The 26,766-nt window shown below is 42.0% G+C and overlaps 1 protein-coding gene across 1 annotated transcript in view; it reads left to right on the forward strand.

The window, feature by feature from the left end:
* The window catches only part of hydin (HYDIN axonemal central pair apparatus protein), a 1,114,396-nt gene extending 1,089,276 nt beyond the window's left edge, over positions 1-25,120 (forward strand). Inside the window, exons 83-86 of the mRNA XM_080187991.1 lie at positions 129-279; positions 10,589-10,819; positions 13,096-13,320; positions 23,103-25,120. Coding sequence (XP_080044117.1) covers positions 129-279; positions 10,589-10,819; positions 13,096-13,320; positions 23,103-23,591 — 1,096 coding nt within the window. The 3' untranslated portion in view covers positions 23,592-25,120. The remainder of the gene's footprint in view (positions 1-128; positions 280-10,588; positions 10,820-13,095; positions 13,321-23,102) is intronic.
* The last annotated feature ends 1,646 nt before the right edge of the window (positions 25,121-26,766 follow it).

Raw genomic sequence — 26,766 nt, forward strand, 5'->3', positions numbered from 1 at the left:
CATCATCTTACAAACCTCTAGAGAAGGGAAAACTTGGCAAAAGGAAATGTTTACCAAGGATGGTATTAAAGGTTAAATGAACTGTGTTACTGTGCAGAAATGTATTGACTGTTCAATGTGGCAAACAGATTCCGAGCTACCATCGATCAGATCAAGCCAGAACGGCTGGAGAGTACCACCACATTGAAAGGACTTGACTATATTGAGGTTCCTGGATCTTCCAGGCGGGATTACAGACTCACTTTCTTCACTTACAAAGAGGCAATGATCTCAGTAAAGGTAAGGGAGTCTCTGCTGCCCTGTGCTTCAGTTCATTGAAAGTCAGTGGATAAGCAGTGGGGAGACAAGAGAAGCTGTTCTGCTTAGAGCAGAAGAGGTTAAGAGGAAATTTAAATGTGGGGCCAGATTCTCTGATGTCACCCGGAGCTGGGATTTTCCAGTCCTGCTGCAGTGAATGGAGATTTGGCTGAGCGCCAAATTCTTCATTCTCATAGGTAGTAGTGGCAGGATGTTAACAGCCGGAGAATTCTGTTCAAAATTACAAAGGATATGGATTACTAATGAGAGGAAAAAGATTTAAGATAATTGGCTAAAGAATCAGAGAACCAGGTTAGTAAGTTTGCATATGGCACCAAGATTGGTGGCAGAGTGGACAGTGAAGAAGGCTATCTATTTTGCAATGAGATCTTGATCAATTGGATCAGTGGGCCGATGAATGGCAGATGGAGTTTAATTTAGATAAATGCAAGATGATGCATTTTGATAGATCAAATCAGGACTTACTTAGTTAATGGTAGAGTGTTGGGGAGAGCTATAGAACAAAGAGATCTAAGGGTACACATCCATAGCTGCTTGAATGTGGAGTCACAGATAGACAGAGTGGTGAAGAAGGCATTCAGCATGCTTGGTTTCATTGGTCAGAACATTGAATACAGGAGTTGGGATGTCTTGTTGAAGTTGTACAAGACATTGGTAAGGCCACACTTGGAATACTATGTATAGTTCTGATCACACCCTATTATAGAAAAGATATTATTGATCTTGAAAGAGTGCAGAAAAAGATTTAGTATGATGTTACCAGGACTTGCTGGATTGAGTTATAAAGTGAGGTTGGATAGACTGGGACTTTTTTTATCTGGAGCGTAGGAGACTGAAAGGCGATCTTATAGACGTCTATAAAATAATGAGGGGCATAGATGAGATAGATAGTCATTATCTTTTCCCAAAGGTAGATGAGTCTAAAACTAGAGGGCGTAGGTTTAAGGTAAGAGGGGAGGGATACAAAAGGATCCAGAGGGGCAATTTTTTCACACAGTGTGTGGTGAGTGTCTGGAACTGCTAGAGATAGTAGAGGAGGTACAATTTTGTCTTTTAAAAAGCATTTCAACAGTTACATGGGTAAGATGGATATAGAGGGATATGGGCCAAACACGGGCAGTTGTGACTAGCATAGTGGTTACGTAAAAAGAGCGGCATGGACAAGTTGGGCCGAAGGCACTGTTTCTATGCTGTAAACCTCAATGACTCTATGAGAAGAAATGAAAATAAAATATAAAAACAGAAAATACTGGAAAAGTTCAGCAGGCCTGGCAGCATCTGTGGAAAGAAAAACACATTTCATCACATTTCTCCCTCTTTTTAGCTCTAAAGGAGAGCCACATGGACTCAACATGTTAACCCTGTTTCTCTTGGCACAGATGCTGCCAGAGCAGCTGAGTTTTTCCAGCATTTTTTGTTGTTGTTTCATATTGAAAATTATACTTTATTTAATGCAGTGAGCTGTTATGATGCAGCATACACTGCCTGAAAGGCTAGTGGATGCAGATTCAATAAGCACTTTCTAAATGAAATTGGATATATTCTTGTAGACAGAATTTTTGTCAGGCAATGGGTAAAGAGCAGGGGAATCTGACTTCAAAATGCTGGCAAATGCATGGTGAGCTAAATAGCCTCTCTCTGTTTTGCATGGTTCTATCATTCTAAATGGAGCAGTGGAGTTCCCAGGATACAGGATGTGCAGGTGCCAGGTCATTTCAAAATAAAGAGTCTTTTATATGACTGTGCAATGATCATTATATAATCCTCAATGGTCAAGTGATTACACAATTAGAACTCGCTGTGAGTACAGGGGAGGACATTCCAAACTGATCTTCTTCTGACCATTCCACTCAACAAACAGAAAACCATGGGCTCAAAATTCCAAGATTGGTATTCCCTGAAACAGTCCAGATGCAAATCAAGCATTGTATTTTTGTACATCAAGTGTTAAGGATCAGTGGTAGCTAAGTAACAAACCATCGAACTGTGTCATTAATACTTTTTGCTGCATATTTACGCCCTTATTTCCTGAAGATGCAGATTCGTGTTAATTTATGGCTTCTCAGGGTACAAGCAGTCCTCTTCTTCCAGAATGTTGTGAATTAAAGTCCACTGCAGAGACCTGAGCCCACAATCTTAGGTTGACTGTTCCTTTGCAGTATTAGAGGAATGCCATATTGCCAGAGGGTCCATCTTTAAGATGACACCTTAAACTGAGGCACTGTCTGTCTCTCAGGTGGGAGTATGAAGTCCCATGGTGTTATTTAAAGAAAAGGGGGGAGGTTTGCCCCTTTATTCTGAACAACATTTTTAATTTAACCGATGTCACTAAAATCAATTTTGTGTTAATTATCTCAGTACAATTCATGGAAAATTGTGTCGAGCTGGCTGCAAAGCACTTCATAGAATCCCTACAGTTCATAAGGAGACCATTCGGCCCATCGAGCCTGCACCGACAACAATCCACCCTATCCCTGTAATCCCATATATTTACCCTACTAATCTCTCCGAAATTAGGATCAATTTAGCATGGCCAATCAACCTAACCCACACATCTTTGGACTGTGCGAGGAAACTGGAGTGCCTGGAGGAAACCCATGCAGACACAGGGAGAATGTGCAAAGTCCACACAGACAGTGACCCAAGTTGGGAATTGAACCCAGGTCCCTGGTGCTGTGAGGCAGCAGTGTTAACCACTGTGTCAGCATGCTGCCCAATGTCAGGAAAGTTTTTTTTCAGAAAGCAGAGCTCTGAAATCCTAATTATTTATTAAAAGAATGAAGCCACAATGTTCCATAGTTCAAAACAGGAATCTTTAATATACAAGAATCAAACAAAGCAAGCACTAAATAGTGTCTTAGGAAGCCTCACATACGTTAAAACCCAGAATCAACATAGATTAAACATGAATTAAAATATAAACCATAAATTACACATTAAGTGGCAGATACAACTAAGAAATTGTACCAATTGGCTCGACAGACCACTCGGCATATATGTCATCAATCTCCATCACAAAGTTCCTCAAAACTCACTTTCTCACAAAGAATTTCAGCTTATCTTCTAGTATTTAGCCTGATTCCCAGCTGACAGCAGTGCATAATCATTGTACGCACGCAGTCTTCACCAAATGGCATATGTCTGCAGATCCTCCTGAACTCTGCTTACAACAGCCTCAATGGTGTAGAACCACTAATGTTATCTTCAAGCCATAGAGACAAATGCAGCAACTGTGTATTTGCCTATCATCAGATTCTGCAACTATCCCTTGTACTCTGTAGCCTACCTGTACTGCACCAGTAGAATCATCATGAAGCACTGAGCTTTGATGGCTCTGTGGTCTTTTATATGTTTCCACGAGTTTCGGTCTCCCAGAAGTTTTGATTTCAAATTTCATTTCATTTTTATTTCATTCTTAGTTTCTTGGAACGGTCAGTTCAATTTCTCAATTTCCATTCAATTAGGCTCCATATCAAAATATACAAGCTTTGACACTTTCCTGTACAAAAGGCACTGTATAAATTCAGCTCTTTGTGTGTCTTCACAGCGAGTGCTGTCAGGCTATTAGTCACAGAGTGAGTCATAGGTCTCAACCATTCCCTACATATATGCATTTCTGGCTAGGAAGAACCTGAGTTGATTTCCCCTATATAATGCAGGGGTGATAAGGCTAGTTGAAGCACCCCATTGAAAGCCTTTGATGAGATTGCCTCACTTAAACTAGCTTGGCAGGGGGGTGGGATCCAAAGCAGTAGGGAGACAGAAGAGAATTTTGAGGACAGCACAGAAGTTGAGGAGAGCACATTAAGTAGTAAAGGCAGTGTCAGTAATCCTAATACCAGACAAATCAGGCAAAAGCAGGACAGAGAGCAAGGGAAGTCCGGATTAAACTGCATTTATTTCAATGCAAGAGGCCTGACGGGCAAGGCAGATGAACTCAGGGCATGGATGGGTACATGGGACTGGGATATTATTGCAATTACTGAAACATGGCTAAGGGAGGGACAGGACTGGCAGCTCAATGTTCCAGGGTACAGCTGCTATAGAAAAAATAGAACAGGAGGTAAGAGAGGAGGGGGAGTTGCACTTTTGATCAGGGAAAGCATCATGACCATACTGAGTGGGATATATCTGAGGGTTCGGCCACTGAGTCTATATGGGTAGAACTGAGAAATAAGAAGGGGGAAATCACTTTGATAGGATTGTACTATAGGCCCACAAATAGTCAGCAGGAAATTGAGGAGCAAATATGTAAGGAGATTACAGATAGCACCAAGAAAAATTGGGTGGTAATAGTCAGTGATTCTAACATTCCCAACGTTGACTGGGACAGCCATAGGGTTGGATGGAGAGAAATTTGTTGAATGCATTCAGGAGGAATTTCTCATTCAGTATGTGGATGACCCAACCAGAGAGGAGGCAAAGCTTGACCTCCTGTTAGGAAGTAAAGAAGGGCGGGTGACAGAAGTGTTAGTGGGGGATCATTTTGGGACCAGTGACTATAATTCTATTGGTTTTAAGATAGCTATGGAGAATGATAGATCTGGCCCAAAAGTTAAAATTCTAAATTGGGGCAAGGCCAATTTTGATGGTATCAGGCAGGAACTTTAAAAAGTTAATCGGGGGAGTCTGTGGGAAGGCAAAGAGACATCTGGTAAGTGGCACACTTTCAAAAGTGTGTTAACCAGGGTTCAGAGTTAAAAAGTGCCTCTTAGAGTAAAGAGCAAGGCTGGCAGAAGTAGGGAACCCTGGATGACTCGGGATATTGAGGTCCTGGTCAAGAAGACGAAAGAGGCACATGACGTACATAGGCAGCTGGGATCAAGTGAATCCCTTGAAAAGTATAGGGGGTATAGGAGTAGAGTTAAGAGAGAAGTCAGGAGGGCAAAAAAGGGACACAAGATTGTTTTGGCAGATAAGGCAAAGGAGAATCCAAAGAGCTTCTACAAATACATAAAGGGCAAAAGAATAACTAGGGAGAGAGTAGGGCCACTTGAGGATCAAAAAGGTCATCTTTTTACAGATTGACAAGAGATGGGTGAGACCCTAAATGAATATTTCTCATCAGTATTTCCTGTTGAGCAAAGCATGGATGTTAGGGAACTTGGGGAAGTAAATAGTGATGTCTTGAGGAGTGTACGTTTTACAGAGGAGGAGGTGCTGGAAGTCTTAAAACGCGTGAAGGTAGATAAATCCCTGGGACCTGATGAAGTGTATCCCAGGACATTGTGGGAGGCTAGGGAGGAAATCATGGGTCCCCTAGCCAAGATATTTGAATCATCAATAGCCACGGGTGAGGTGTCTGTAGGTTGGAGAGTGGTAAATATTGTGCCTTTGTTTAAAAAGGGCTGCAGGGGAAAAGCCTGGGAACGAAAGGCCAGTAAGCCTCACATCTGTGGTAGGTAAATTGTTGGAAGGTATTTTGAAAGACAGGATCTACAGGCATTTAGAGACAGGCAGCATGGCTTTGTGAGTGAAAAGTCATGTCTCACAAATTTGATTGAGTTTTTTGAAGGGGTAACTAAGAAAGTAGATGAGGGCAATGTAGTTGAAGTTGTCTACATGGACTTTAGCAAGGCCTTTGACAAGGTCTGGCATGGTAGGTTGTTGCATAAGGTTAAGTCTCATGGGATCCAGGGTGAGGTATCTAAATGGATACAAAATTGGCTTCTTGACAGAAGCCAGAGGATGGTTGTAGAGAATTGTTTTTCAAACTGGAGGCCTGTAACCAGCGGTGTGCCTCAGGGATCAGTGTGGGTCCACTGTTATATGTCATTTATATTAATGATTTGGATGAGAATATAGGAGGCATGGTTAGTAAGTTTGCAGATGACACCAAGACTGGACAGTGGACAGTGAAGAAAGTTATCTTCAATTACAACAGGATCTTGATCAATTGGGCTGATGAATGGCAGTTGGAGTTTAATTTAGACAAATGCGAGGTGATGCATTTTGGTAGATTGAACCAGGGCAGGACTTACTCAGTTAATGGTAGGGCATTGTGGAGAGTTACAGAACAAAGAGATCGAGGGGTACAAGTTCATAGCTCCTTGGAAATGGAGACACATGTGGACAGAATGGGGGAAAAAGGCATTCGGCATGCTTAGTTTCATCGGTCAGAACATTGAATACAGGAGTTGGAATGTCTTGTTGAAGTTATACAAGACATTGGTAAGGCCACACTTGGAATACTGTGAGCAGTTCTGGTCACTGTGCAATCCTATAAGGGAAAGGATATTAGTTAGCTAGAAGGACCACAGAAAAGAATTAATACGATGTTACCAGGATTTGATGGAGTGAGTTATGAAGAGAGGTTGGATAGACTGGGACTTTTTTCTCTGCAGCGTAGGAGGCTGAGAGGTGATCTTTTAGAGGTCTATAAAATAATGAGGGACATAGATGAGATAGATAGTCTTTATCTTTTCCCTAAAGTAGGGGAGTCTAAAACTAGAAGGCATAGGTTTAACGTGAGAGGTGAGAGATACAAATGTGTCCAGAGGGGCAATTTTTTTCAAACAGAGAGGGATGAGTGTCTGGAACAAGCTGCCAGAGGTAGTAGTAGAGGTGGGTACAATTTTATTTTTTAAAATGCGTATAGACAGTTACATGGGTGTCATTGTATAGAGGGATATGGCCCAAATGTGGACAATTGGTATTAGCTTAGGGGTTTTAAGAAAAAAAGGGTGGTATGGACAAGTTGGGCTGAAGAGCCTGTTTCCATGCTGTAAACCCCTATGACTCTATGATACTTTAACCTGTGCTTAACCCTCTCTCCACTCACATTGACTGTACCTTGAAGACCTGATTACCTGTGAAGACTTGCATTCCATCCATTATCTTGTAAATTGAGCGTGTATCTACATATGCCCTGTTTGGGAACATAACTCCCACTGACCTGATGAAGAGCCAGTGCTCCAAACACTTGCGGCTTGTGCTACCAAATAAACCTTGTTCTTTTGCCTGGTGTTGTGAGACTTCTTACTGTGCTTACCCCAGTCCAACGCTGACATCTCCATATAATAGATTGAAATCCCCCATGGTCTTTGCTATGTACCTCTCTAAATTCCTGATTTATACTGTGATTTATATTACTGCTGTTTTGGTGGCTGATAAACAACTCCCACCAATGTTTTCTGCCCCTTCCTGCTTCTTAGTTCCAATAACTGATTCTGCATCTTGATCTTCAGACATAAGATCAAGTCTCAGTACAGTGCCAATGCCCCCTTTAATAACCAGAGCTACTCCATCAACTTTCCTCAGCTTTCTATCCTTCCTGAATGCCATGATGTGGAGGTGAACTGATAGCTAAGTTCCATACACATGAGGACGGTCTCAACCAGGATCTTGGGCTCATGTCGCACTAACTGTAACACCCACGACTTACCTCGGCTTGCAAAATCTCACTAACTGTCCTGGCTGGAGACAACACACACCTCTTTAACCTGTGCTTAACCTTCTCTCCACTCACGTTGTCTGTACCTTTAAGACTTGATTATCTGTAAAGACTTGCATTCCAACCATTATTTTGTAAATTGAGTTTCTGTCTGTATCTGCCCTGTTTGTGAACATAACTCCTCACTCACCTGAAGAAGGAGTGAGACTCTGAAAGCTTGTGGCTTGTGCTACCAAATAAAGCTGTTGCACTTTAACCTGATGTTGTGAGACTTCTTCCTGTGCTTACCCCAGTCCAACGCTGGCATCTCCACATCTGATGGAATATTCAGAATGGAGTTTCCCCAGTTGTCCTGATATGGCAGCTGATGGGTATGTAAACCAAATCCTAAAAAGAGGACATTTGACAAGTAATCACAACTGTTTTCTTTTCGTATTTTACCGCAAGAAAATATGTGTACTGAATTAAGAACCATAAATTCCAGTAACATTTTCTGAGATTATAAATATTAAATTAAAACATTTATTAACAAAATAAATGAAAACATGCAAGATTATATTTTCTCAATTAAAATTAATCCTTCAAACTATTTCCCCAAAAGATTCTTACTCAGTTAGACTCACAAATACTTTTGGGTGACAGTCCTCTAAATAAGTTTAATCTATAAAATTCCAAAAATATTATCATAAGGCTGAATGCCTGAACTGTTGTTCTAGGGAGGGGATATCCTCGGGCTTTTCTCTATATCTCCCACTTGGCAGTAGAAATTCAAGACTTTGGAACATCCAGACACTTTTCTGGGGTGGTTGAAAGCTGCTCACTTCACTTCGTCACAGTTCTTTCCCAGCACACAATGATTTGGATGAGAATATAGGAGGCATTGTTAGTACGTTTGCAGATGACACTAAGATTGGTGGCATAGTGGACAGTGAAGAAAGTTATCTCCAATTGCAATGAGATCTTGATCAATTGGGCCAGTGGGCTGACAAATGGCAGATGGAGTTTAATTTAGACAAATGCGAGCTGATGCATTTTGGTAGATTGAACCAGGGCAGGACTTAACTCAGTCGATGGTAGGGCACTGGGGAGAGTTACAGAACAAAGAGATCGAGGGGTACATGTTCATAGCTCCTTGAAAGTGGAGTCACATGGACAAAGTGGTAAAGATGGCATTCGGCGTGCTTGGTTTCATCGGTCAGAACACTGAGTACAGGAGTTGAGATGTCGTGTTGAAGTTATACAGGACATTGGTAAGGCCACACTTGGAATACAGTGTGCAATTCTGGTCACCCTATTATAGAAATAGTATTATTAAACTAGAAAGCATGCAGAAAAGATTCACTAGGAAGCTATCAGGACTTGATGGATTGAGTTATGAGGCTGGATAGACTGGGACTTTTTCCTCTGGAGCATAGGAGGCTGAGGGGTGATCTTATAAAGGTCTATAAAATAATGAGGGGCATGGATCAGCTAGATAGACAATACCTTTTCCCAAAGGTAGGGGAATCTAAAACTAGAGGGCATAGATTTAAGGTGAGAGGGGAGAGATACAAGAGTCAATTTTGTACACAGAGGGTGGTGAATGTCTGGAACAAGCTTCCAGAGGTAGTAGTAGAGGTGGGTACAATTTTTGTCTTTTAAAAAACATTTAGATAGTTACATGGGTACGATGGATGTAGAGGGATGTGGGCCAAGTGCAATTGGGATTAGCTTAGGGGTTTTTAAAAAGGGCAGCATGAACAAGTCGGGCTGAAGGGCCTGTTTCCCTGCTGTAAACCTTTATGACTCTATGACTGTACGAAACCAAATCTAACTTGCAGGTTGATAGTGTTGCGGACAAGCTACAAAGGGAAATGGCCATAAAGTAAGGCATCTGACAGCTGAAATTAGCCCAAATATAGCTTGGTACATGGGGTGAGTTTAGCAGCCAGAGCTATGCCCAATACATCCTGCTCTCTATGTTTTTTCACTCACATTGGTAAACTAGAAAGTGAAAACTAGTGACACTAAAGGTAATCATTCATGAACTGCATCAAACTTGCCCTAGATTCAACATGTTGAGTTTACTGGGCCCTAGTTCTGCAGCAGTGCTTACAATATGTTACAATAAACAGGAAATCCTACCCACAGGAAACTGAAAGGCCTTGGACTTTGCTGTTTGTACCTGATGAAACAAATTCAGATCTGCATGGAATTTGCTCTGTGGTCACAACCCAAAGTCGTGTGGCAAGATGAACACACAGGGTTGAGGTACAGTGGATGACCGTCTGTTTCCTAACATTAATTCATTGAGAAAGTAAAGAGATCCACAGGGGAATAGTGGGGAATAGTGCAAAGAACTGACAAGTTCAATTCACATCACTTCCCTTGAGGCTGTACTCATCCCCTGCCACATTTAGAGTCGGTGACTTGTGTAAATTTCACATTTCAAGATAACTCACACACTCATCATCCCAGTGATGTTTTTAGCTTCTTTACCTCAATGTTTCTCTGCAGTTGTTTCGCTCATGACTGTCAGCCTGATTAATCTTTTATTCTTAGCAATCCTTCTGTGGAAAGCAATATGTAGAATTAAGAGCATTCTCCACAGATGATGGTGAGAAAATAATAGGTTAGAGCTGACACTGGAAAGAATGTGGGGAGTTCATGGAAAATGTGGCTTCAAAATTTGTTTTTAGTTTATATTTATAAATTGGATTCAGAAAATGAGAAATCTGTGTAATTTATATTTTCCAGAATTCACTGAACTATAATTTCTTAAAGGAGGTAAATAGGATTGGATCAATGTTACTGAATGTCGACAAATTGTATCTGATAAGTAGGTCCACATGTTATTGAGTTGAACCATTAAAATCTTCTAACGTTTTGCCACCACAGGTGACCTTCCGTAATGAAGTTACTCAGGAATACCTGTACTACGTCGTAAACATTAAATCTACATCTGCTAGCTTACATGGCACCATTGAGTTGGTGGCACCAGTCCGCCAGAGCACTACCGGGACTGTGGTAGTCGAGAACCCATTGACCATCCCCACAGTATTCATCACTGATTGTAAACTCCCAGACCTCTCTCTCCCAGCGCAGCTCATTGTCCCACCACAGGCTAAGGTAAGAACCAGAAGGTCTGGGTAGGGAGCCAAGCCATTGGACAGGGAGCTGGGAGATCAGGGGAGGGAGTAGGCCCTTGGGACAGGGAGCTGGGAGATCAGGGTAGGGAGCCAAGCCATTGGACAGGGAGCTGGGAGATCAGGTAGGGGGTCAAGGGGTCGGAAGGTTGGGGCAGCGAGCCCAAAAATAAAAGCCATTTAACCCCTTGAGCTTGCTCTGCCATTCAGTAAGATTAAGGCTGATCAACTACTTTCCTTCTTGTTCTCCAAAATCCTTGACTCCCTTGGTGATGAAAAATCTGTCTAACTCAGCCTTGAATATATGACCCAGACTCCATTGTTCACTGAGGGAAAGAATTGCAAAGATTAACAATCCTCAGAGGGACTCGCACACAGGGGACCCATCCTCAGACCATTTTCCATATCAAACTCCTCAATATGTTTCATTCTAAAGCATTGCAATGAGTATAGGCCTATTTATCCTTTCCTCATTAGAAATCCCTCCATGTTAAGAATCAGCTGAATGAACCATCTCACAACTGCCGCCAATATAATCATATCATTCCTTGACCAATCACTGTGCTCAAGGATGGATCTATGTGCATTGGTACAGGGTTGGTGCTGAGAGGATGTTTCCCCTGGTAAGAACTCAGGGGACAGTTTAAAAATAAGGGGTCTCCTTCTTAAGATGGAGGAATTTCCTAACTCTCAGAGGGTTTTTAATCTTTGGATTTCTTTCTCTCAGTGAAGAGCAAAGGCCACTGAACAGTTGAGGTTGGATCACTGAATATGTTCAAGGCTGGATCACTGAATATGTTCAAGGCTGTGATAGGCAGATTGACAAGAATGTCAAGGGTTATGGGGGGAGGAGAGTAGGAAAGTGGAGTTAAGGTCACTATCAGATCAGCCATCTTATTGCATGGTGTAGCAGACTTGTGGAGCAAATGGTCAACTCCTGTTCCCATTTCCTATGTTCTTGTGTATTATGATGCATTCACACACTGCAAGTATTGCCTGAAACAAAGCAGTTTAAACTGTGTGGCTGCCTCTCACCATTTAGAGCATCTAATTCATCAACGATTCAGCCAGTATTGATTATGTAGAAAACAGTCAGTAACAAAGAAACTAGCTAAAATGATGAGCAATCTAAAAACAAACATAATGCTTTCATTGTTACATCATAATTTTTCACTTGCCTCAGTAACATGGTAGTTAAAAACAGAGGAGCAACAGTCAGAAAATATTTCAGAGAGCCACAAAACACCTGACTCTCATTGCAGGAACATTGTAAACCCTAGCCAGCTGACCTGCAGCTAACTTAGTGAGTGAGCAAATCCAGCTTAGTTTGTGAGTGAATCCATTTTATTGAGTGAGTGAGTTCAGTTGTCACCTAGCCAAAAGGTGGAGATGAACAGGGTGGCTACAGACATGATCATTTCTTCATGGACTTCTTTTTCACATCTGACAGTCTGGTCGCCAAAAATGAAACCATGGTAAACATTTCCAACATACTTTGAGAAAACAGCCATAATGAAATAGGGCAACCTTAAGAAAAATCTTGCATTCCAAGAAAAATATACTTAACAGGACAGCAGACCTTGACAAGCAGGGCCTGCATCTTCCAGCATGGATGCAATCATGCCTTGCAAACTGCCATCTGCCCTAGAGATGTCTCCTTCCCCCTATCCACTGTTTAAGCCCTCTGGCATTCGGACTGGAAGAGATGGATTCCTTAGCCATTGCCATGTGGTGTCAAACTGGAGAAGCACTGCTAAGCAGGATATTAGGGGGCTCCTATGGGTGGAGGAAGAAAGCAGTTGTCACTGCCTGAAAAGAAATATCCACTTTGTGCCAATGGAGGCTTTGTTCCACACACACATAGGACTAGCAATAGCCTGTGAGCCAGTTCTATTACTGTGTCCCTCTGATTAGCTTTGAACTCAGGAAGCTGGGGCCTAAGAGATGGTTCCTGCATCCAAATCCAAACAGGGAGATGGAAAACAGAAAGAACTATGACAGAGATTGTTTTCACTGTTGTCAATCTAATTTACATGAGAATCTTGTAGGAGACTGGTTCCAACTACCCAGAAATAGTAGCTGGGGATTGGTGCTGATATGGAGCAGAGTTGCATGCTTGGGACATGGTGTGGGGGGGTCGGGGAGAGACTGTACAAAGATTTTCATTAATTCTGAACCTGATGCAACTTTTCAAACAGTCAAGGTAGGATTTCCTGGTGGATTTTTGTCAAATTTCATTGTGCTGCTTTTCCTCTGTAGGGTATACTGAATTTTGAATATCAACCTCTGAAAGTGGGTGAAATCACTGGACGCCTCACGTTGAACAGCAATGACTTAGGGGTCTACCATTATGACCTGATCCTGAAAGGCAAAGTAGCAGGCCCAGAGAAACCCCTCCACTTCCGGACCACCTTTGGTACAAGCCAGACTCTCAGTGCCAAGTTCTTGAATCACTCTCGCCAGAAAGTTGAATATTTGTGCAAGGTAGGTTCCAGATGAGGCAAGCTGTCAACTGAAACATTAGAAATGTTGATCTGTGCCAGTAGCTGTAGTATAATTTCAGCAATAGCTGAGAGACAGAAGGTCATGGGTTCAAGATTCACGATGTGGGAATGCCGGCGTTGGACTGGCGTAAACACAGTAAAAAGTCTGACAACACCAGGTTTTAGTCCAACCGATTTATTTGATAATACAAGCTTTCGAGGGGACTGCCTCTTCGTCAGGTGAATGGAGAGTTCTGGCCTCAGACAGAGCATATAAAGCAAGAAAGGATGTCCCGAAGCATGGTACATTGGGGAGACCATGCAGACGCTACGACAACGGATGAATGAACATCGCTCGACAATCACCAGGCAAGACTGTTCCCTTCCTGTTGGCGAATACTTCAGTGGTCACGGGCATTCAGCCTCTGACCTTCGGGTAAGCATTCTCCAAGGCGGCCTTCACGACACACGACAGCGCAGAGTCGCTGAACAGAGACTGATAGCCAAGTTCCGCACACATGAGGACGGTCTCAACAGGGATCTTGGGTTCATGTCCCACTATCTGTAACCCCCGTGACTTGCCTGGGTTTGCAAAACCTCACTTACTGTACTGTCTGGAGGCAATACACATCTCTTTAAACTGTGATCAGTGCTCCTTCCACTCACATTGTCAGCCACTTCAGGTCTTGAACAGCAGGTTAGGTGTAAGGATTCGCATTCTAATCAGTAATCTCTAAACTGTCTGTGCTTTATATGCTCTGTCTGAGGTCAGAACTCTCCATTCACCTGACGAAGAGGCAGTCCCCTCGAAAGCTTGTGAGTATTATCAAATAAATCGGTTGGACTAAAACCTGGTGTTGTCAGACTTTTTACTGTGTTCAAGATTCACTCCAGTGATTTGAGTTTATAATCCATGTTGACAGTCCAATGCAGCTTGAGTGAGTGCTATACAGCTAGACATGTTATCTTTCAGATGAGTCCTGTCTACTTACTCATTGAATGTAAAAGGTCCCACAGCCACCAATTCAAAGGAAAGTAGGAGAGTTCTCCCAAATATTTATCAAAGAACCAACATTATTAAATCCAGGTTGGAATTCTAGACATAGACATAGAACAGTACAGCACAGTACAGGTCCTTCGGCCCTCAATGTTGTGCCGAGCTTTGACCAAAATCAAGAACAAGCTATCCCACTCTGTATTATTCTGGTGTGCTCCATGTGTCTATCCAATAACCGTTTGAAAGTTCCTAAAGTGTCCGACTCCACTATCACAGCAGGCCGTCCATTCCACACCCCAGCCACTCTCTGAGTAAAGAACGTACCTTGGATATCCCTCCTGTATCTCCCACCATGAACCTTATAGTTATGCCCCCTAGTAACAGCTACATCCACCCAAGGAAATAGTCTCTGAATGTCCACTCTATCTATCCCCACAATTCTCTGGCCATTCAAACCCCACTGCCGCTGCCAATGAGAATGGGCAGTTTGGCACTCAACCAAATCTTCATTCACTGCAGCAGGACCAGGGAATCCCAGCTGCAGGTGAGGTTGGTGAATTCCAGCCCCATATCATCTGGTAATTTATCACATTGTTGTTTGTGGACCTTGCTATGCATAACTGACTGTTGTGGAAAATTCTTCCAGGCGGCCTGATTAATTTAAAGACTAAATCTTTTCATTAAACATTTAATTTCACAAAGGCAAATAAAAATTTATTCAGTTCAATGAAATTCTTCAATCAAACTAGTTTTTATTAAACCATTGAAATGTTAGAGTCATAAACATTACAAATTAAAAATATTCAGACAAACATACAATTAAGACAAGACACATTTCTTTTGGCTATAAAGAAGATCTCTGATTTCACCTATACAGCAAATAAGCTATAAAGGCATTCTCAAAAGAGCTCCGATTTCATGCCAAAAAGCAGAATGATTATACTTTTTGTTATCAGTTTATATAACCAAGCATTTAATTAAAATCTATTTCATTCATTCACTGTGCTGTCAATCTAACAATGGCATGTCCTTCAATCAATTATAGTTTGACATCTTCAAACATTGATCTGTCATCCTTGTTCCGTTTTATGGAAGCTCTCTCCCAAAAATGGCCTCTTATGATTCAGTATTCTTCTAACCAGTTTAAACCGGTTCTAATACCAAATGAAGGCACCTTATCTTTTGGCAATGTACCCTGGCCTGGATATACTTGGGTACAATTTACCTTGTTGCATAATTTGTGCCTGACTTGTGCTGGTATCTTTCATGAATGCAATATTGAATTTTATTCGGTTTTTAGTTGCAACATTGGCCAGGTAATTATAGGCCAGTTAGTCTTACTTCGGTGGTTGGTAAGTTAATGGAAAGGGTCCTGAGAGATAGGATTTATGACCATTTGGAATGATTCAGTTAAATCCGGGATAGTCAGCACGGTTTCGTGAGGGGTAAGTCCTGCCTCATGAATTTGATTGAATCCTTTGAGGAGGTACTAAGTATGTGGATGAAGGTAGAGCAGTTGATGTAGTATACATGGATTTTAGTAAGGCATTTGATAAGGTTCTCCATGGTAGGCTCATGAAGAAGATAAGGATGTGTGGGATAGAAGGAAATTTGGCCGATTGGATAAGTAACTGGCTGTCTCATAGAAGACAGAGGGTGGTGGTGGAGGGAAATTTTTCAGACTGGAGGCCAGTTACCAGCGGTGTACCACAGGGGTCAGTGCTGGGTCCTCTGCTTTTTGTGATTTTTATCAACGACTTGGAAGAAGGGGCTGAAGGGTGGGTTAGTAAATTTGCTGACGACACCAAGATTGGTGGAATAGTGGATGAGGTGGAGGGCTCTTGCAGGCTGCAAAGAGACATTGATAGGATGCAGAGCTGGGCCAAAAAGTGGCAGATGGAGTTTAACCCTGATAAGTGTGAGGCGATTCATTTTGGTAGGACAAACTTGAATGCGGATTACAGGGTCAAGATCTCTGAAGGTTGCCACTCAAGTGGATAGAGCCGTGAAGAAGGCTGATAGTGTGTTAGCGTTTATTAACAGGGGGTTTGAGTTTAAGAGCCGTGGGCTTATGCTGCAACTATACTGGACGTTGGTGAGACCACATTTGGAATATTGTGTTCAGTTCTGGTCACCTCCTTATAAGAAGGATGGGGAAGCATTGGAGAGAGTGCAGAGGAGATTTACCAGGATGCTGCCTGGTTTGGGGAGTAGGTCTTATGAGGAAAGGTTGAGGGAGCTGGGGCTTTTCTCTTTGGAGTGGAGGAGATTGAGAGGCGACTTAATAGAGGTTTATAAGATGATGAGAGGGATTGATAGAGTGGACGTGCAGAGACTATTTCCTCGGGTGGATGTAGCTGTTACTAGGGGGCATAACTGTAAGGTTCATGGTGGGACATATAGGAGGGACATCCAAGGTAGATTCTTCACTCAGAGAGTGGTTGGGGTGTGGAATAGACTGCCTGCTGTGATAGTGGAGTCAGACACTTTAGGAACTTTCAAACGGTTATTGGATAAGCACATGCAGCACTCCAGAATTATAGGGAGGGGATAGCTTGATCTTGGGATTGGATGTAGCTCGGCACAACATTGAGAGCTGAAGGGCCTGTACTGTGCTGTAGTGGTCTATGTTCTATAACATTTGAATTAAAATGATACATTTTTCAACTCAAAAAGCTTGTGTAAGCTTTCTCTTATCATTAATTACATAGATTCAACTAACCAACATTAATTACATTAATTCACATTCAACAAATAAAACATCTTTCATTTTACTGGGATGTTATAAATTCATTTCTTAGAGACATTATTAATATATTACCTAAACATTTTGTATTATTCTCAAACCACATATTAAAACATTAGTTGCTAATTATCCTCATGTTGGGTATTTAGAATTAATCAGAATTCTCAACCAAACTGACTAATTCCCATCTTATAACTTCAAAAACTGTTTGGCTTTCAAGCAAATGAGGCCATTCTGAAATGGCAATAGGGTCCATGTGAATGCATTCTTTTAATCACATTAGGTTCCAAGGTTGAAGAGGAATTTTATCACTAATTTTCCTTTTATTATCCAATAACAGTTTTGATAAATATTCTATCTTCTCTACAGCCCCAACGTACCAAGAATTACACTCATTGTGTTCACTACTCCAATCCCACTAGAGTCACTGAATCACACAGTGCAGAAGAGGCCCTTTGGCCCATTGAGTCTGCACAGACACTGCACCTAACCTATCTAATCCCATTTATCAGCGTGTGCCCATGGCCTTGAGAGTTATCATAGAATCCCTACAGTGCAGAAAGAGGCCATTCAACTCATCGAACCTGCACCGACAACAATCCCACCCATGCCATATACCCATAACCCCACATATTTACCTGCTAAGCCCCTGGCATTAAGGAACAGTTAAGCATGAACAACCCACTCATCCCACACATCTTTGGACTGTGGGAGGAAACTATTATGACATGTTAAGTGCTCCTCCAGGTACTTTATAAAGGTAATATGAGGCAGCCCACCTCTACCACCCTTCCAGACAGTGCAATCCAGACCATCACCATATCTTCCTCACATCCGCCTAAACATCTTGCTCCCCACCTTGAACTTGTGCCCAGTCATGACTGACCTTTCAACTAAGGGGAACACCTCTTCCCTATCTACCCTGTCCATGCCCTTCATAATCTTGTACACCATGATCAGGTCACCCCTCAATCTTCTCTGCTCCAATGAAAACCTGACAAATCCCAAAAGCTAGTGGCATTTTCTACCAAGTAACTTGTTGGACTTTAACCTGGTGTCATGAGACTTCTTACAATGAAAACAACCAAAGCCTATTCAACTTCTCTTCATAACTTGAGTGTTCCATCCTAGGAAACCTCCTAGTGAATCGCTTCTGCACACACCCTCCAGTGCAATCACATCCTTCCTATACATAATGTGGTGAGCAGAACTACACACAGTACTCCAGCTGTGGCATCACCAAAATTGTATACACTCTAACATGATCTCCCTGCTGTTGTAATCTATGCCTCAACTGATAAAGGCAAATGTCCAAATGCCATTCACCACCCCACTAATATGCCCTTGTGCCTTCAGAGGTCTGTGGACAAATACGCCAAGGTCCCATTGTTCCTCAGAACTTCCTTGCAAAATTATTCCTTCCAAACTGTATCACCTCACACTTTTCAGGATTAAGTTTCATCTGCCACTTATCTACCCATTTGATCATTCCATCTATACCTTCCTGTAGCCCAAGACACTCAGCCTCACTGTTAACCACCCAGCCAATCTTTGTGTTGTCCGCAAACTTACTAATCTTACCCCCCATATAGTCATTTATGTTGTTTATATAAATGATGAATAATAGAGCACCCAGGTCAGATCTTTGTGGTACTTCCAGCAGTCTGCTGCCATAACCCTCTGTCTCCGACAAGTGAGCCAATTTTGAATTCAAAGAGCAAAGAAAATTTCAGCACAGGAACAGGCCTTCAGTCCTTCAAGCCTGCACCTACCATGCTGCCCAACTGAACTAAAACCCCCTACCCTTTCAGGGACCATGTCCTCTTTTCCCATCCTATTCATGTATTTGTCAAGATGCCCCTTAGAAGTCACAAATTCACTTTATCAAATTACCTTATATCCCATGTGCATTTGCCTTATTTATTAGTCTCCCATGTAGGACCTTGTCAAAGGCTTTACTGAAATCTATATAAACTACATCAATTGCACTTTTGTCATCTATACACCTCAAAAGATTCAATCAAATTTGTTCAATATGATTCCTTTTGACAGAATCATGCTGACTATTCTTGATCAACCTCTTCAAGTAGAGGTAGATTCTCTCCTTCAGATTTTTTCCAATAGTTTCCCTGCCACTAACATGATACGTATATATAGTTGCCTGGTTAAGCCCTACGTCCCTCCTTAAATAGTGGAACCATGTTAGCTGTTCTCTAGTGCTCCAGCACCTCTTATGTGGCCAGAGAGGAATTAAAAATTTGGGTCAGAGCCCTGCATCTCCTCCCTTGCTTCTCACAGTAGCCTGGGACAAAGTTTATGTGGAGATTTGTTAATTTTTAAGTCCACACCTCCAATCCCTTGCCATTCCCTATGTCAATTTGCTCAAGAATCTCGCAGAACTCTCTCCCTGAGTTCCATTCCTTCATCCTCATTCCCTTAGGTGAAGATGGACATGAATGTTTTGTTCAATTCTCTACCGCTACTATCTGGCTCCACACATAAATTACCCCTTGGTCCATAATAGGTCCTACTCTTTCCCTGATTATCTTCTTCCTATTGATATATTTATAGAATATCTTGTGATTTTGCTACATTTATCAGCCAGAGACTTATATCTCTTATTCACAGAATCTCTACAGTGCAGAATCAAATTCCGCCCATCGACTCTACACTGACCACAATCTCACCCAGGCCCTATTCTCACAAACCAACATATTTACCCTACAAATCCCCAGATACAAGGGTTAATTTAGTATGGCTAATCAACCTAACCAGCACATCTTTGGATTGTGGGCAGAAATTGAAGCACTCAGAGGAAACCCATGCAGACACAGGGAAAATGTGCAAGTTCCACACAGACAGTGACCTGAAGCCAGAATTGAACCTGCATCCCTGGTGCTGTGAGGCAGCAGTGCTAACCACTGTGCCACCATGCCGTTGTATTCACAGTCCTGCTCCACACAAGTGCCAGGCAATCTCCAACAGGAGAGAATCTAACCATCACTCATTGACGTTCTATGGCATTACCATTACTGAAACTCCACAATCCTGGGATTACGATTGACCAAGAACTAAACCAGACTAACAATACAAATACTGTGGGTATAAGAGAAGTCAGGGGCTGTGACGAGTAACTCAGCTCTTAGAATCATAGAACCCTACAGTGCAGAAAGAGGCCCTTCGGCCCATCGAGTCTGCACCAAACACAATCCCACCCAGGCCCTACCCCCGGGGGTAGGGCCTGGGTGGGATTGTGTTCAGTGCAGACTCAATGGGCCGAAGGGCCTCTTTCTGCACTGTAGGGTTCTATGATTCTAAGAGCTGAGTTACATATATACATATTATAATATATACATATTATACCCACTAATCCCTCTAACCTACACATCCCTGGACACTAAGGGGCAATTTCTTAGCATGGCCAATCAACCTAACCTGCACATCTTTGGACTGTGGGAGGAAACCAGAGCACCCGGTGGAAACCCACGCAGACACGAGGAGAATGTGCAAACTCCACACAGACAGTGACCCACGTCGGGAATCAAACCCAGGACCCTGGAGCTGTGAAGCAGCAATGCTAACCACTGTGCTACCGTGCCGCCCCTCTTGACTTCCCAAAGTCTGTACATCATCTTCAAAGCATAAATTCAGGACTGTAATGGAATACTCTGCACTTGCATGGGTGAATTCAGCTTCAACAACACTCAAGAAGCTTGGCACCATCCAGGTTAAAGCAACTTGCTCTATTGGCACCCCATCCACAAATATTCCCACTCTCCACCACTGACTTACAATGGCAGGAGTGTGTACTAGCTACAGGATGCATTGATGACTTCCTGAGACAGCACCCTCCAAACGCATGACCTCTATCATCAAAAAGGGTAAGCGCAGCAGATGCATGGGAACACCACTACCCAAGTTCCCCTGCAAGTATCTCACTATCCTGACTTGGAAAAATATCCCCAGTCTTTGACTGTCACTGGGTCATAATCCTGGAACTCCCTCCTTAATGACATTGTGGGTGTATCTAGTCCACATGGCTGCAATGGTTCAGGAAGGCAGCTCATCGTTATCTTCTCGAGCAATTATGATTAAGCAGTAAACTCTAGCAGAGCCAGAAACACCCACATCCCTTGAATGAATAAACAAGAAGGCAGACGCAGCAGGTTATGAGGGGCAATTTGTACACATCCCAGGTTTGAGCCTCATTTAACCAAAGCTTAGGATGGGAAATCTTGGCGGGCTGATATTTGGTCTCTTTCAAAATCCTCTAGCCCCAGTATCGAGCGAGTCAAATCAGAACCGGTACATCTGGAAAATGAATTCTTTAGATTCCAGCATTGTATTTATTGGCACAGCTCTTTATTTCCATCTGGGTGGAGCCTTACTCTTCCCATCAATACTCACATTTTCCTATCCATAGAACCATAGAACACTACAGCACAGAAACAGGTCCTTTGGCCCTTCTTGGCTGTGCCGAATGATTTTTCTGCCTAGTACCACTGACCTGCACCTGGACCATATCCCTCCACACCCCTCTCATCCATGTACCTGTCCAAGTTTTTCTTAAATGTTAAAAGTGAGCCCACATTTACCACTTCATCTGGCAGCTCATTCCACACTCCCACCACTCTCTGTGTGAAACCTCCCCGCACCCCCCATATTATTCCAGTACTCTCCTACTCACCTTCACTTTCACCTTCCCACCCACACTTTCCCCATTCCATACTTATACTCCACTTCCATCCATTCTACTGCTCCTTCATCTGCCTCCCTTTCCATTCCTACCAAACTTCACTCTCTTGCCCAGAGTCATTGTTCCCTGTCATCCTGCAGTTTCCTGCCTGTCTTATCCCATCCTCAGTCTCCTGTGGAACAAGGAGAGAACCTCCTTGTTGAGAGGTTAATGTTAAAGTGCAGAAGGCCATTCAGCCTATTGAGTCTGCACTAACTCTTCATCTTGCCCAGGCCCACCACCTCCCACCCACCCTATCCCCATAATCCTGTGCATTTTCCATGGCTAATCCACCTAACCTACACATCTTTGGACACTAAGGGGCAATTCAGCATGGCCAATCCACATAACCTTGGACTAATATGTTAATTTTACATATGAGTCGTAATGAATGAATTACTTAAATAAGAGACCTTGTACTGCAGAACATCAACATACTGATGACCTTCTTATACAGTCTACATTTAGACCACCCCACACTGATGTGACGAAAAGCTCTAATCATGAATAAAGGTACTTTGTGAGTGGAATTTGGGACAGAACAAAAAAAACATGAAAAAATTTGCATGAATCAACTTTGGACCATGAGTCTCATTCAGAAAAGTCTACATTTCAGGGGGAATGTTCTTACAGATGTTAGGACAGAATAGAGGCAGCTGTGTTTTGCATGTGGACCACATTGTTTTTTTAAGAAGATGATGCAGAATAGATTTGGGTAGTTTTCCATTCTCCATAAAATTATGATTTCAAAATGGGCCAAATAAAGTTCCTTTTTTAAGTTTTTTTTAATTGGAATTTCTGATGTCAGGAACTTTGTCGATCAGATTGCTTATATATTTGCCAAGCTCTCAATATCCTGGATATATGTAACTGACAGATAACTGACTGATAAATTTGGAGTTTGCTAATTCATTTTGTTGAATAGTTTAGCTAACATAATACATTGAGCTGTGAGATGTCAGCTCTGCCCAGTGATGCTTGAAATTATCAAGGGGATCCTAGCCTGGGCAATTCTAATACCTGGGGCATCTCTAACACATGTTTTAAATCTGATGAGTGCTCTTCCAGCTAGATTCCAGTTTGCTATATGTCCCACTTGCAGACCACCCAGGGATGTCATTATTTTGTAAATTGAGTTTCTGTCTTTATATGCCCTGTTTGTGAACAGAACTCCCACTCACCTGATGAAGGAGCAGCACCCTGAAAGCTTACGGTTTGTACTACTAAATAAACGTAGTGGACTTTAACTTGGTGTTGTGAGATTTCTTACTGTATATACAACTGATTCAGCTGTTTCTTCCTTAGGTTGATAGTAATGAATTCCTTATGGACAAAAGCATCTTAGCATCACCAGCCTCACAAGGTGGATCGGAGGTTGGAGTTGATGTTGTCTACGAACCTCAAAGGCTGGGGGAGTCCAGAGCAATTCTCACCATCACTTCAGCTGTTGGTGGGGACTATACTATCCCTCTCTATGGAGTGTGTTTGCCTGCCAAACCTCAGGGTCCCTTCACAATTCGAGCTGGAGGTACCGCTTCCATTCCATTCAAGAATGTCTTCTCACACCCAACTAGTTTCTCATTCCAAGTAGACAATCCATTGTTTGTCTGCAAGCCATCTGAGACACTACGTGGTAAGAAAACCCATACTGTGATTGTCAGCTTTGAGGGAACTTCAAATGTCCCCAAATACCCTGTCACTGGCAAATTGATTATATCATGTCCACAGTCAACAGGAAACGGAATGGTGACATCTTGGGTCTATTATCTCAAAGGTATTACTCCAGAGAAGTAGGAAGGGAAAACCAAGCCTGGTGTCCTCCTGCTTAAAGCATATTCTTTTCCAAAATTTCCATAATTTTCATCAATCACTTTATTTGTGTGGAGTTTGCTAATTGATCTAGTTGAATAGTTTAGCCAGCGTAATACATTGAGCTGTGAGATGTCATCTATGCCCAGTGATTCTTGAAATTATCATGATGATCTATTACCTGGGGCATCTCCACCAGGCGGGGTTGTAAATCTGATGAATGCTCCTCCAGCTAGATTCCAGTTTGCTATATTTCCCACTTGCAGACCACCCAGAGATGTCATACCCATTCATATCCATGAACAAACAGCGATAGTAAGCAGCCTCCAGTGTCTACATTAAAAGCAACTATTCGTCTTCAAAGCTCGAATTGTAAAATGCAGGATTTTATATATGTTCTTATATTTCATATTACAAATCAACCAGGGTATTTTGTTAATTACTTAATGTGCTTTACCTTACACAGGCTCAGAGCAATTATCAGTTGTTTCTGAGATCAGACTCCCTCTGATTTTGCCTCCATTCTTCATTTGTGAATTTGAAAATCTATCATAGGTGAAACACATTGGAATGTCTTTGCACAATGTGATGAGTTGCAATAAAATCCAAGTTAATCTTTCTTTTATAGATTGGACCTTCAGCCTTTCACTCCAAATATGTTAAGCGCCAAAGCAGAGAGCTAGCACACAAATTACATTCCCTCTTTTTCAGGCTAATTTGTCCCCTTCATATTTGCTGCTCTTATCTTGGATATTATAGAATGGATGGATGACCTGTTTGTACTCATACCCTTTAACATCATCCATTGTCCCATCAATTCTTCGCAAGATATGCAGCAGTGTCCCAGCAATGACTCTCAGCCCCTCTCTCCCTTAAGTATTTAAGATGCTTTAGATGATTCCCTATGGGGTGTGCATGAAATCAGGAATTCATTGTAATAATTTAGCCACAGAGCTTTGCCTCTGGCAATAATCCAATCTTTGATGTTTCCTTATTAATTCTGGTTTGTCAGATATAAAAATGACAGAGAGAAAGTGTACTGGATGAATAAGCTGGAATGGAAACCTACCACTGGCTTCTTACAGTGTCCCCTGCAGATTTCCCACAGTAAAGTCCAAATGCTACATGGATGGACTCCAAAGTGCTATTTTAACAATCCTTCCATCTTCTGATAAGGGGATATTTGATGATCTGTGGTAAAAATCACTGAAATCACTTCCTCAGTATAAAGACCATTAAGTGTAGGAATGAGATTAATAGGTAGGTTTAGTGGCTAAATCTTAACTCCTGCCAGAAGTGTTTAACAACTGATTAGGTCTCCTAGCTCACTGATTCATATTGTGGGACTATTTTCCCAATGCAGTATCCCAGTTACTTAGCCATATACCCTTAAACTGGTGGCAGGCAGCCCTTCAGGAGATTTTGTGAGGAAGGCACAGTGTTTGGTTCAGCTGTTCTAACTCTTTGCATCCTTTCATGTACAACATCTCAATCTGTTTGCTTTTGGTTAAATTGTGCCATTCTCTTTATGCAAATGATATTTTCTTTTAAATAAACTTTGTTCTATTACTCTAGTCAGAGGAAGTTGTCCTTTCTTGGGATAATAAGAATAGTCTGCTCTAATCCAATTGCGGAATAATAATCTGATGAGTGTAGCATTGTCCACTTTATCCTCAAAGAGCTGTTTGCAGCAAACTCTCTACTGCGAATGGCTATTCTGCCTGGCTGTAAGTGGGAATGTCAGTATATGAAGGTACAGGTACACGTTACCTGACTCTGAGTGGGGATGTTAATATATTGTTTAAAAAGAGATTGAAGGGAATGCCAAACAATTATACGTCAGTTCGTCTTATGCCAGTGGTGCGTAAATTAGTAGAATCAATTCTGTGAGATAGGATTAACTGCCATGTAGAAAGGCATGGACTTGCCTTGAATGGTCAGCATGGATTGCTAAAGGAAAGTCTTGGCTCATAAGTTAGATTGAATTCTTCGCGGAAGTGAAAAGAAGGGTTGATAAAGATAGTGAATGGATGTTGTGTACATGGATTTTAGCCATGTGTTTGACAAGGTCCCACATGGTGGATTGGTCAAAAAAGTAAAAGCATATGATATATAGGGTAACATGGCAAACCAAATCAAAAGTTGGCTTAGTTACAGGAATCAAAGGAGAATGGTCGATTGCTGCCCTTGCAACTGAGAAGTTGTTTCAAATGGTGTTCCACAGGGTTTGATGTTGGGACCTTCACTGTTTGTGTTACTTGGACACGAACATGGGGGGCATGATCGGGAAATTTGCAGACGATACCAAGATTGGCCGAGTAATGGATAATACAGAGGATAACTATAATCTCCAAAACAATATAGAGGGGTTGGTGAGGTGGGCGGTAAAGTGGCAGGTGGATTTTAACAGACAGAAATGTGGGTAATGCATTTAGGGAGGTTAAACAGTTATAGAGAATAAATGGGAATATACTCAGAGGGGTAGATAAAGTGAGAGATTTTGGTGCACAAATATAACAGGTCCCTAAAGGCAACAGTTCAAGTAGACAACGTTGTAAAGAATGTATATGGAATGCTTCCTTCATTGGCAGAGATATAGGACATAAAAGTAAGGATATAATGTTGGAATTGTACAAAACACTGGTGAGGCCACAACTGGAGTATTGTGTGCAGTTCTGGTCACCAAATTACAGGAATGATGAAATTACCTTGGAGACAGTGCAAAGGAGGTTTACAAGGATGTTGCCAGGACTAGAAAAGTAACTATGAGGATAGATTGGACAAATTGGGGTTTTCCTTGAAACAAAGAAGGCTGCGGGGTGACTTGAATGAGGTGTACAAAATTAGTCAAAAGGATAAAATTGTTTCCCTTGCTGAAGAATTCTGGAACCAGAGGACATAGGATTCAAGACAAGTGGCAGAAGGTGTAGAGAGGACATAAGGAAGAACTTTTTAAAGCAGGTGTCTGAAATTCACTGCAAACGCTGGTGGTGGAGGCATAGATCCTAGACTCTTTAAAAGTACCTGGATCTGCACCGTAAGTGCTGTATGCTACAAGGTTATGAGCCAGGTGCAGGAAGGTGGGATTGGAAAGAGCACCCTGAATGTCTTTGGGCTAGCATGGATAAGATGGGCTTATTGGTCACTTTCTGTGCTGTAA

The sequence above is a fragment of the Carcharhinus amblyrhynchos genome, chromosome 4, assembly GCF_965287045.1.
Source record: "Carcharhinus amblyrhynchos chromosome 4, sCarAmb.v2.hapA, whole genome shotgun sequence".
Classification (NCBI taxonomy): domain Eukaryota; kingdom Metazoa; phylum Chordata; class Chondrichthyes; order Carcharhiniformes; family Carcharhinidae; genus Carcharhinus; species Carcharhinus amblyrhynchos.